The 13,075-nt window shown below is 40.1% G+C and overlaps 1 protein-coding gene across 1 annotated transcript in view; it reads left to right on the plus strand.

The window, feature by feature from the left end:
- Nucleotides 1–5,696, plus strand: part of LOC144806671 (uncharacterized) — a 32,387-nt gene extending 26,691 nt beyond the window's left edge. The window contains exons 3-4 of the mRNA XM_078672987.1: nt 3,861–4,023; nt 5,254–5,696. Of these exons, the coding sequence (XP_078529113.1) occupies nt 3,861–4,023; nt 5,254–5,429 (339 nt within the window). The 3' untranslated portion in view covers nt 5,430–5,696. The remainder of the gene's footprint in view (nt 1–3,860; nt 4,024–5,253) is intronic.
- The last annotated feature ends 7,379 nt before the right edge of the window (nt 5,697–13,075 follow it).

Genomic DNA, 13,075 nt, shown 5'->3' on the forward strand with positions numbered 1-13,075 from the left:
AAAAGTGCACCATCTTTATACAGATCTCCAATGGAGGAGATCCCCGATTCCTCCCAGTCATGTAGCCACTGTCAATCTCCTCCATGGGTGAGCTCCTCACAGAACCACACCGGGATCTCAGGGGTATATGCCGGGCTCCCTTTATTGCGTCATATAGCCCTATACCAACATTGCCTCAGGACCCATAGATCCCTGGATACCTCGCGTTCCCGCATCGGGAACGGTAGCAAAATCCAACTCAAGTGACGAAGCTCTAGGTCCCTTCTTCTCTGGTTTGTCTCCATTCCCAGCTTCCCTGCTAGCCGTTGTGTGAGCCATTGGAACTGGGCTGCATTGTAGTAACCCGCAAATCCGGCACTGCAAAGCCTCCCTCCCAATGCGGGAGCATCATGGTCGGCAGAGACACTCTTCTTCGTCCCGTTCCCCACAGGAAGCTCGAAACCATGGAGTTGAATTGGGCAAAGGACTTTCCAGGTATCCAAATCGGCAGGGTAACAAAGTAATAGAGTAAACGGGGGAGGGTTATAATTTTTAATAATGCCACACGCCCCGCAACCGACAAAGGCATGGAGGCCCAGAAGTCAAGGTTACTCCTGGTTGAGCGCAGAGCCCTCCCTATGTTACCCTCAAATAAATCAACTGCCTTGTTGTAAATTCTAACCCCCAGACCATACATCCTCTAATTTATACCTACATACTGACCAACAACTCCTGCACCACCACTGTCACTCTCAATACCCGCCAAATCATAAGTCTCACAAACTTTACTCTATACAGCTTATCTCAAACATAAACACAACATCCCACACCGATACCCATAAAAAATGCAACAATAAAACTGTTCTGCTTTATCTCTGATTCTATTGCAAAATAATGGTATACTTGGTTGTGATTTTTGTAACTATTAAAGACATTTTTTGCATATTGTGTTCAGAGGTTTTGAATTACGAATACATCTAACACACCTTAAACAATAGAAAAACATTAATCTGGTCAAATGGAAAAAGTCATAACATCTCAAATGTTATCCACTCTATTTTTTCTGCACATTGACAGTAAAAGAAAGAGAGGTTTATTTTACAACTAACGACAACAGAAAGCTGTAAATACATAGATCAATTAAAAAGTAAATGAGCATTCATCAAAGTAAATATTTCTTTGTAACAACATGATGCTCAATATATATCTAGGAGAGAAACCGGTGGATTTCAACGCATGTCTATGATTGTTTCACCTCTTTATATATTTTGCAGAGCCTTTAATAAGACTATAACAAACATTAGGCCCCTGATTTAGAGGTTGGCGTACAGGTTATACCGTTGCAAATATGACGGAGTACCCTGCCCTCCAAGCTTTTGTCCACCTGCCTTATTTACAGGTGGGCAGACTACAACTTTCCAATCAGTGGATTTCTTGATGGCTCAGTCGACCAAAGCCTAGAATCATTTTCTTTTGCCAATCACTGCAAATAAACTTGTCTGTGAGGGACAGGAAAAAAACAATAATGATCTCCACACCTTGGGAGAAAACTCCCAGAGTGTGGAAGTCATGAATCTTTTGTTTTTCAGAAACTGCCGCTTCATGGGTTTCTGAAAAAAAAAAGTTAAATAGTTGGTGAACTGCTGTCAAACCGAGGATGGCCATCCACCAAACCTTTTGTACCTTGATGGAAACAGCTGTGACAGTGGTTCCTTTCAAAGTACAGAGATGATCGCTGGGCAAGAGGTCAGCTTGAAACATAACAACTCAAATACCATTGGGGTGGCGGACGCAATGTCCTCTGACACCCTGGAGGACACTGCTTTGCCTGTAAAATACTAAATCAGGCCCCAAATTCCATATTTTCACTCCTAAAGAACTTCTGAAATATCTTAGCAAAGGTAGCAATATTGTAACACCGAGAATCAGATTCTTCTTTACATTCCACAGGTAGGCAAGGGCTGAGAACACAAAATAGAGTCAATCCGTATATAACAAACTAATAGATTCAAAGGTAAAGCTCTCTCATAGATCTTGATTTGTATTTTGTAGAATGAATTGCCTATTGTAGTACCAGATTTGCACACAGAAATGTGTGTGCAAGTCTGTACTGGTTTGTGTGTGTAGTTGTTTATGTGTGTGAGAAACTGAGAGAAGAGAGAGTAAGAAAGGGGATGAGAGTTCGGGGCTGCACTCATTTAAAATCATGGACTACATTGGCAAAAACCACAGGAGGTAGGTGGTGTTTGTTTTGCAGCAGATTCTGCCAAGGCATGTGCTGGGCCTTTTGTAACAAGCATTGTACTTGCACCCATTTCACCCCCCACACTGTGTCAAGACGCATTACACCATTTGCTAGGAGGCTAGGGCCCATACAAATGAGGGAACACTTTTGTCCAGGTCTTTCTGTCAAATTACTAAGCACTGGCAAAGGCAAACTGGATCGCAGAAGATGCCTAACTCTAAGGGAAGCGGTGGAAAGGTAGCACGCCTACCGAGGCACACTTTGGGAGGTGCTACGGAGAGTCTCAGAAACCCAGTCATCCCCATGAAAATGAAGTTAAGTAATATACCCACCTCCAAATGTGTTTAGATATGCTGGCAGTACAAAACAGAACAGCAGCTTGGAAGTGCCACACATCTTTCACTGTTGCACCCTCTCTGGCCTCTGAGACTTCAGGACTTCACTAGCAAGGTCATGTTTTTATCAAGATATACAAGGAGATGAAACAACTGTAGACCTATTTCGTAACACACCACATTGTTATTAGCATGTAGTTAATGTATTATACCATTACAGTACTGTTGATTTATTGACATTGTGCTTTATCATGTATTTCCATGTATTTTTATCTAAGACAGTCCATCCTAATAAGAGTGTTTAAAATACATTTGTGTTAGACTTAAAATAGGTAAAATATTTGTAAATATAATCATTCAGTGTTTTTAAAGCCAGTTTACCTTTTGTTCCGCTCAAAAAGATATTGCAGTCTCTAAGGCCAGTATTGTGTTGAAAAGAGGTTAAATATTTCACAAACTCATACCCCTAGTACAGATATTTTATAAGTATAAAACACTAAGGTAATCCAGGTCTAGAGAATAGCCAAATAGAATTAATTATTTCTGATGATATATGCCCCATGCCAATACAGAAAGCGACTGGGTTGAATAGCTCGCACCTCTCAGCCTGTACCAAGCAATACACTTGGTGCACATCCTAAATGGTATCAGTCACTTTTGGATACCTCTGCAGTGCAGAAAGACATTCATTTATAAAAAAAGAAAAGCCTTTTTGATGTGAAATTAAGAAAAGACAAGAATTTCTGATATTTTGATGGACTTATTTATTCATTCATTGGGGGTACCAATATATTTAAAATTTTATTATGACCCATTTTTATCCTGTAAACTTTCTTGCTGCTAGGGGTCAAGAAATCTCAGACTACAGCCTTATTTTCAATCTGTTTTGGTAACTGCTGGTTCTACTTGGTCTATTTCAAGGAGTGATTACATTGTTGTTATTTGCTCCGCTTCTATCTTATTGATAATTGAGTCTTAGGGCCTGATTAGGAGTTTGGAGGACAGGTTTACTCCATAACAAACGTGAGGGATATCCCGACCTCCGTATTACAATTCCATTATATCCTATAGTTGGAACATGTAATATGGCGGACGGGATATCCGTCACGTTTGTGACGGCGTATCCCATCCACCAAACTCATAATCAAGCTGTTATTGATTTGTTCAAGCATCTCCTGTATTCACAATGTTCACTCTATACCTGATCCATGGTACTTAATACTTGTTTTGGATTTGTTTTTCTCCTCTTGTTCGTCACAAATGTTTCAAATTACCAATATTTCCTATTTCTGCATATTTAGGAGAATTCGCCTGAAGTTGAAAGGATGGCTTTAATGTGTCAAATTTCTCTTACCAAGTGGATACCACAGTCAATATCTTCTAAGATTGTAAATCTGTTTACGGTGCCTTCTATTCCAGAGGAGATTGTTTTTTGGGCCATTCATCAAATGACAATTCAATACGGTAATTTGAAAAAATGCTATGTTGTTATCAAACACTGTGCTCTGTGGCAGTCTACCGGATTCTACATTCATTTTAGGTCTGTCTGCAAATAGTTTTATCTGTCTATGGCTCATGTCATCACAACACTCAAATACACAGAGTGGGCTCTGAAGCATGTGGCAACATGTTCTTTCAGTTCCCTTACTCCATTGTTCTTTCAGTTCCCTTACTCCTTTGCTTGTTTAAAGTATTTCTACATTTTGTACAAAACCCATAACAGTATGGTGAATTTATGCATTTTACAGTGGTGATTGAGAATGGATCAATCACTAGCATTGCATATACAATGCAAATTGAAAGTGCAAAGAAGCCACAGGGTATATTTAAATTATTTTCTACATATATTTCAAACTGATTGTGGCATTCAGAATAGAGTCCCATGCCCATGCCTTTGCCATTTCAGCCCGCATAGTTAAAACAATTAATTTTTTAAGGAAGTGACAATTAATTGGAAGGAAATACAACAGCACCACTATGTGTTGCAACCCCATGTCATAATGGTAATTCAAATAAGCTCCAAAACGATTACTTTCTGTACAGTGCTAATTAAAGAAACAAGCATCTCCGTGCTAATGCCATCAGAAGGCTTCAAAATATGGAACTCCAGCAAGAGGCCTTAGAAGTGAATGGTTGCATCTTAAATACAGGTCCACTGACAGCCACTTTTGAAAGATGCAAATGTATTGCTGCTATTTTGGTTATTATGTTCAAATGATACATATTGTTTTAGATTTGTTGAAATTTAGTAATTTCACATTTTAGATTCACATTTTAGCACCACATACCAGTACCAGATGTCCCTTACAGGTTTTGTTTCATTATGTCTCTTGAGGAAAAACTGTTAAAAACAGAAACAGCTCTACACCAACCAGCTACTTAACTATTAAGCCTTTATTTGTACAAGGATTTAGAATTTCTGTAAATGCAGCAACTCTGCTATAATGCCGAACTCCTTCATCACCGTCATAAAAAGGTGCAAATGAATCCTGGGAAAAGACAATTTGAAACGTTCTTTTCCGCTTATTGCATTACGTTTTATGTTCTGCTGGGTGGAAAATATACAAAGCCATGCATCAAGATTTTTTTACAATATGTTTCATGACCAACACCACCTTTGCAGCACACTCATCATCTTAAGTTGGTATTGGTGTTTAGTTTAATTAATATTGTTTATCCTATTTTCTCTTACAGGACCGGAAATGGAACCATCTCTAGATCTGATTCTCAGAACGCTCTTTCCTGTCATGAAGACTGCTTCTACAATCAACCAGAAATATTGGTTTAGTCTTGGTGTGCACCTGCGCTGGTGGAGGGGTCGCGTTCGGTTTGATGGTTGGGAGAGTGTTGGGAGAGGACACCTTTATTAAGTTCACTTTTGTAACATTTCCTGAGAGCACCCTTCATGCAAAGAGATGCAATTTCTTATGTCTGATTGGTGCAGAGAATAACAGTCCCTATTCATCCCATTGTTTTCAACAACTGATTACTTATCTGCACTAAACTTTCATTTGTGGCACAAATCAGAACTCAACTGCAACAATGGTCTGCATAATGTGTAACTCCACTACTTTCTAGTACATTTGCCAATTGAACTGGCATGCTGAGCTGCTGTGTCAAGTTTGCCATGTAATGACTGGAACACATCTCTAGTCTGTATAGTGCACCTCCGGGAAAAACCCTATTCTTTTCAGTAATAAAAAACGAAGGGCTTGATTTAGAGTTTGGTGGACAAGTTGTATCCTATTGTATGTGTAATAAGAGGGCCGGGCTATCCCATCACGTTTGTGATGGGATACCCATCTGCCACAGCCTGAATCAGGCCTTATGTTGTGAACTTACCTCCATAGGAAGTGAAGCATTAAAACCTGTAGAAATTGTACATCATTTCCCAGAGGTAATTGTTCACTTCAATGGCACAGACATCTTGTTGCAACCTAGAGCTCGCACAATTGCAAACTAGTCACCGTGTTAAGTAAAGATTTAGACTGGTGCAAATCATGGAGTAAACATATTTTTACCATTTTTGCCTCTTGAAAAATAAAGAATGCAGGAAGAAAGATTTGCTCCCAACTAAACATTTTCAATATTAGGACAGAAAAAGGGGCAATGTGATTTCACACGTTTTGCTATGCTTAATATAGGAAATTGAATGAATCAGTGTTTATTTAGATGTGAGATTAAAACCAGTGTAGTGTCTTCCTGCCTGATTAGCAGAATAGTGCAAAATCATTACACCACTTTTTACTCTGGTGATATCTGAACCAGCACTTCTTTGTTAACCACATGAAATGATTCACAAAATTACTGATAAGGAATGCTCGGATGCATCATCTTTTATATTTTTACATACTTTTTTTTATTTTGCCAAGAGGGCAAATATCGTCATACAGTAATAAGTTGTGCAAAATCCGATTTCTCCACTCTTATTTCATAAACAACAAAACTGTACAAACTAAATTGCTTTGTTGCTAATTGAATGTAAAAAGTACTCTGGTGACACATATTCTGCCTTTCCTTCATTTTAGTTCAATACAATGAGATGCAGAAATGTGGAATTATTACCATATATTGTCTAGAATGCTTCAAAAGTGCAATAGGATGCATGATCGAAATGGATACCATTACAGTATCTATGAGAGTCAGAGAATACCTATGTGAATTGAGTCTAATACCTGCTAAAAAATAATTTCCTATCAGCAGAAACATTGCACTGTTTTTCCTCAGTATGTCCTATGCACTACCAGACAAGGTGGTACATGTGTAGATTAATGCAACACTTAAGCCTTTGAACTTAACTGTAATTTTTTTATTTTTGTGCAGTCATTGAGATGTTATCAGGCCAGTTTGCTTCCAGTGTAGACACTCCTCTAGTCACACTTTTCTTTGAAGCCTACTCAACCTGTAAGGTATTTCTTCTTGAAACCATCCCCAGTCTGCAGGAGGTGAGTTGGTAAAGTGGGGAAGGAACAGAGTGCAGTGGATGAAGGTTTAGAGCTGTTACGTTTTGTGAGATAACTGATGCATACACATTGACTACCCCTTCCTCTGCCTTTGCATATATACTTCATTTGATGAAATACAAAACAATATGAAATTTATTCTCTTGACCGAGACTTGTGATCTCTATTTATGTAGCTGAATAAAATGTGTAAAAACCTTTATTGTACCCGACCAAGTATCAAATTCCTATCAGGTCAGATATATAAAACAAAATCAAAGCTAAACCATGCTATAATACTTAAGTATTAGGGAACAGTAAGTGTAATAAGTATTTTTGAAAAAGAAAGTGACAGAATTAGATTCTAGGGCAATTTAATAAAATCGCAGCTGCAGTAGTGTATTTTCTATGTCTACCACAACCTGTCCATATATAGGAGGCAGGGGAAATATATTTTTTTTAAAGAGCTGGGCAGAGGGAGAAAATAGAGAGAGTGGGTGGGGAACCCTCATCCAAATAAGACAAGAGCGAAACAAATTCATGGATAACATTTCTATTTTAGAGAATCAGTTTTGTCTATTGGAATATTCTGCCAGTGAAACAAACCACTGCCTTTGCATGACAGAATCACTTCCTAGTGAACAGATGTCAAGTGCAGCTGCCTCTCCGGGGAACCCTCTACTTCCACATGTGGCTCATCTTTTCTTAGTAGTTAATGTCTAGTGTGTGGAACTGAAAACCTGGTGTAATTTATCTTAACAGGTCTGGGGGCAGGTCATCACCTCTCTGGGAAATTTGGCCTCTGTTCTGCCAGAGGAGCAACTAGATAAGGAGCTTCCTTGGTTGGTCAATGAAGTTGAAAGGCTCCAGCCCCAGCTGCCTGCTGATATGGCATTTCGTTTGCTCACGGTGAGTGTGACCTTTATTTGCTGTCCATGCTTGCCACTTCAACCAATCCCAAATGATCCACTCATAAGGAACACTCATAATGAGAGATTAGCTGCAATGAAACACTACATTATTGAGAAATGAGGGTTGAATACAGAACTACAGGATTCCATTGGTGAGTTAGTTACACCACAGGTGGAGTTGTGAGATGGTTCAGGCCTCCATCATGTGTACATTGGGCCAACATATTGGCATTCCACTCCCAACAGTACCAATGTTGTGGGTATCAGAAATTTTGGGATGTAGGAAAAATGTATGATTCCAAGTTTGCCCCTTAGATACCCCTGGGAAATAGAACCACCACACCAATTTGGACAGTAATTCCCCACTATTTGACACATTCACGCCTGGTAATTATTTCAGTTTTGAGCTGGTGTATTGTTTTGGATTACAGGGACTATAGTTTTCCAACATTAATTCCAAATACTGAACCAGCTCAATTGTGATTAGTACACAATCCATGAAGGCAGCCAGAGAAACAAAATGCACATTTGTATTTGTTACATATGAAATCGGGATTAATAAAGGAGAAATGTGTACCGAAGCAATTGTGCTAGAATTTAAATAAACATCAACAGTGCTGAAATGTGCTTCACCTGTTGTTGTGCTAATGGGTAAGTAAAATTGGTTATAGAAGTGAAATTGAGCATACTGTTGCTCTATCTTGATGTGTTAATCATAACAAAACAGCAGATCGTCAGTCACTAGAGCCCTGACATAGGTCCCAAGCAGTAATTGGGCTTACTAAAGCCCTAGTGACCTCTTATAACAAACAGTGTGCCATTGCATTTTCTCTAGTCTGAGAGGCTGCTTACACCCTGTGAAATACAAGTAAATTTACAAATGACCTTCACTAAGGAGCCCAATGACTTTGCATTGCACTCCTGGTGACCGAACATACAGGTAAAACAGTGAAGTCTTGAGAGGAGCACTGGAAATTTATCATGTTGGTAATCAATAATGTGTTGGAATTATAGAATACTACTTTTAGTTGCTATAAAAACAAATATTAGCAAAGGAAAGAGTCCGTAGTTAGAGACGTGCGAACTGTATTAGCTGAAAAGGCAAGAGTGACGTAGACCTTGGTGGACACACTATTAGAATCATTACGTCTCCAATCTGCCAATTTTCATTTCCACAGAACTATTATTTTTAAGGCTTGAGAATTGTAGATTAATGTTGAGGCCCAAAGTGGAACAGTTTCTGCTAGGTCTGAGCACTTACAGTTAAAAGGACAGGATGTTCAAATTTGCTTACAAGTCCTTCTTTTGACAGTCTCCACTTGTAATAAAAATTTGAATACCAGCTACAAACATAAAAACATGACCGAATTTTGTTGTATGGCATATTGAACATATACATCATTTGAGGTTGTTCCCCCAATGAGTCTTACAAGCCTTAATTGCAGGTGATCATTCTCCTCATTAGCATCTGTGTAGCTAAATGTGTTCCTAAAACTGCTTTTAGTCGTCACCCATCTTCTGTGTTGCAGCTCCTGCCTCCACGTTGCCTTTGATTCTCATAAGCAAACACTATCCTTTTAGGCTCCTCTGTACTCCCATGGTTCACAGTGTGCAGGGGTGCAAGAGGGACATTGAGCAATCCTGGTCCACAACTGTTAATAGTGAAACAGATGTAGCGGCGCATACATGGATCCAGGTTTTAGAGGAGCACCCCAATTATGTCTGTATTTTACTATCTAAAAGGAAAAAAGGGGAAAATGTATTTCCAATAGTGTTCAGCCACCCATGCTACATCTAAGTGTGCCCTTTGGCTTGAGGGTGTATTTTGCTGACTTTGGATGAGACTACATTAGTGGAGTGTGGATCACTTGGAGAAGCAGGAAGATAACTAGAGGACCTGTAGGATGAACAGGGAGAAACAGGAGGGTGAAAGGGAGGTCAAACAGAACAGGAGGACAAGGGAACAAGACTCTCCAAAAAGTTCAGTACAACTGAATGGAGGAGCAGGAGGAGGACCAAGATCACTAGCAGGATTAGGAACACAAGGAACTGGATTTCCAAGATAATGACGAGAAAGCAATAGCAGGAGGACCATGGGAAAAACCTGGAGGATCAGGCAGCCAAAAACCACAGTCGACCAGGATGACTGAGACCCCAAGGACATAAGGCCCAGCATGCCCAAGACAAAGAGGAGGATCAGTAAAACCAGGAGAATAAGTAGAATGAAGTAGACCAGAAGGACCAGAACCAGGAGGCCAAAGAGGAGAAGATGTACAAGTAGCCACTTTATTAAGCGCCATTGAAGCCAGAAACTAGCTGACTCCAAACCCTTTCGGTGATATAACAATGAATTTATGCAAGCAAGAATTGCCCTTGGCAATGCTATCAGGGTTGGGGAAATGGGTACTGTCCGTACTGCAAGATATGAATACATAAAAGCTATCCATAAAGCCAAGTGCCTAGGGGATGAGCTTAGATGGCAGGACCTAAAAGAATCTAGTTTGCAAAATAATACCAAATTATTCTGGAATATCATTAAGTGAGGCAGAGGGGGTCAACCTGATCATCCCCTAAGTCATGTCTCTCATGAAGGATGGGTAAATTACTTTAGGCCCCAATATGCGCGTAACCCTTTAGATGATCAAATGGAAGAAGTTAGTTATGTTTTTTATACTGATGAGGCTATTAATGACAAAGAAGTTTTAGCAGCTCTTAGTGCAGTTGCTGGAGGTAGAGCGCCAGGACCCGATGGTGTCCCTGCGGATGTGTTCCTCTACGACAAAATACGATGGGGTAGATACATCTTGTTGATGGCAAATGCAACAGCCCAGGGTGCCCGATCCCGGTTTCCTGGAAAGGGGCCGTGATAATTCCAGTATATACAAAAGGAGATAAAACTCAACCGGGGAATTACAGACCTATCAGCTTGATAGATACGATTCAGAAGGTAGTTGGGAGGTTGATCCTGAACAATATCTTAGACTGGATTGAAGAGAATTGTATATTGTCCCCTTTCCAAGAGGGTTTCCGTAAATACACTAGCACCATTGATCAAGTCATTCATTTTATTCTTTTATAGTGGAAGACTGTGACATTGGGCAAGGGCAGCCTTTACGCTTCCTTTGTTGATCTACGTTCAGCTTTTGACCTTGTCCCCCGTTCCCGGTTATGGGTGACGTTGAGGGAATTAGGACTTTCGGACAACATCCTAACCTTCGTAATGAGGCTACACGTGAGCAATCATGCTAGAATCCGCTGGGGTGGGCAGGGTAGGGTCACCCTTAAGTTCTGGTTGAACGAGGGGTACGGCAAGGCTGTGCCATGGCACCAACGTTATTCTCTTTGTATATTAATGGAATAGTGGACCGTTTGTTGCCAGTGAATACAGATGCCCCTTCTCTAGCAGGTGTAAAAATTCCGACTTTAATGTTTGCAGATGACACATTAATTATTTCCAAGACTCCTAATGGCCTCCAGCGAGCTCTATCAATTTTTTAAGATTTGTGTGCTGCTCGAGGCCTGGAAGTGAATGTGTCAAAAATGAAATTAATGGCTTTTAATCCGCATCGAAGTTTTAAGGGGAGGGTTTTTATGAATAAACAAACACTTGAACTGGTCAGGGCTTTTACCTATTTGGGTATACAGTTAAAGAAGAACCTTAAGTGGGACTGCCATATAGATAGCAGCCCTGAAACATCGACAAGTTACGGGAGCTTTAAGTCTGGAGCATAAAAGGTCTCTAACAAAACCAATTAGACCAGTCCTCCAAGTTAATGAATCTAAAGCTGTTAGCTCCGCGCTTTATGGTGCCAAATTATGGGGGTTTGAGAAAGCAGCTCCTTTAACTCTTTCTGAAAATAAGTTCCTCCGTAGCATTACCAATCTCCCACAAAGCACCACTCTTAAGCCACTTAGATATGATTTGGGTAGGAAAGCTATTATTGATGTCCCCAAGTTGCGTCCAATTTTATATTGGTGCAGGTTGTGAACGACATTTGAACTCTCATCATAAATCTGATGCCTTCCACAAAATCGGTTGGTTAAGAGGTGTTAGGAATAGCCTGATTGGCCTGGCAATGAGAATGCTATGGGAGAACCCATTAGAGGCTTCTTTTCCCTCTGAAAACATCCTAAAAGAAAAGCATTGGGAGTGGGCTGCTTTTAATGCTTGGAGTAACTCTGACTCATCTTCTATGGTGGGAATCTTCTTAGAAACAAAACTCACACCCAGATTAGAATCCTATTGGGATAATATCACCAGGCCGAGAGAAAGGAAGCTTTACTTCCAACTCAGGGCAGGCTCCTTACCTTTAAAGTCCCTTATGTCCAGGTGGACTCCCACAAGTGATAACATCTGTCCTGACTGTGGGAGTCATAGCGAAACAGTTGCCCACGTGCTTTTTGCCTGTCCCGCCTATGCACTCCCTAGGCGAGTTTGGCTGGCTCCAGTCTGCAACCTACTTTGCACATTTAGGAGTGCCGAAGCGTAAAGGCTTATGCGCACCAACACTTTACCATTTATCACAATAGCGGTAGCCAAATACCTAGGATGGGCGTGGGCTATAAGGCTGAAACCTTACCTATTGGTTATACTTGTTGCTGCTGTAGTTTTTTGTTTATTTGCTGATTTGTACACTTGCACATTGGCTGAGGGCCTCGTTCAACATATGGTATATGCTGGCTTGCACATTTCCACATTTAAATTCAGTCTCTTCACGGATGCTCCTGTGAATATTTGCTGCTATTATGTTATGGGTCTAGACTGCTATATATATATATATATTATTTATTGATTATATGTGTTGTTGCTGTTGAATCTATTTTTGCAAATTTGCACACTAGTGTATTAGTTGAGGGTCACGCCCAACATCTCGAACATGAAATAATATGTGAAATTTATTTCTTTAAACATTAATGGATTGAATAACGTTCGTAAAAGGAATGCTACCGAGTGCTGGCTGAAAAACCTTTCACCAGATGTCATCTATTTACAAGAAACCCATCATAAAGACCATGCAGAGTCAGCTAAACTATTCAAAAGCTGGGTGGGCTATAACATATCTGCCCCAGCAGGGATGGCTCAGAGAGGAGTTTCCATATTAATAGGGAGACATGTAGGGTTTAATCTTGAAGGGTCTTGCACGGACATTAGAGGTAGATGGGC

Source organism: Lissotriton helveticus, unplaced genomic scaffold (genome assembly GCF_964261635.1).
Source record: "Lissotriton helveticus unplaced genomic scaffold, aLisHel1.1 SCAFFOLD_424, whole genome shotgun sequence".
Classification (NCBI taxonomy): domain Eukaryota; kingdom Metazoa; phylum Chordata; class Amphibia; order Caudata; family Salamandridae; genus Lissotriton; species Lissotriton helveticus.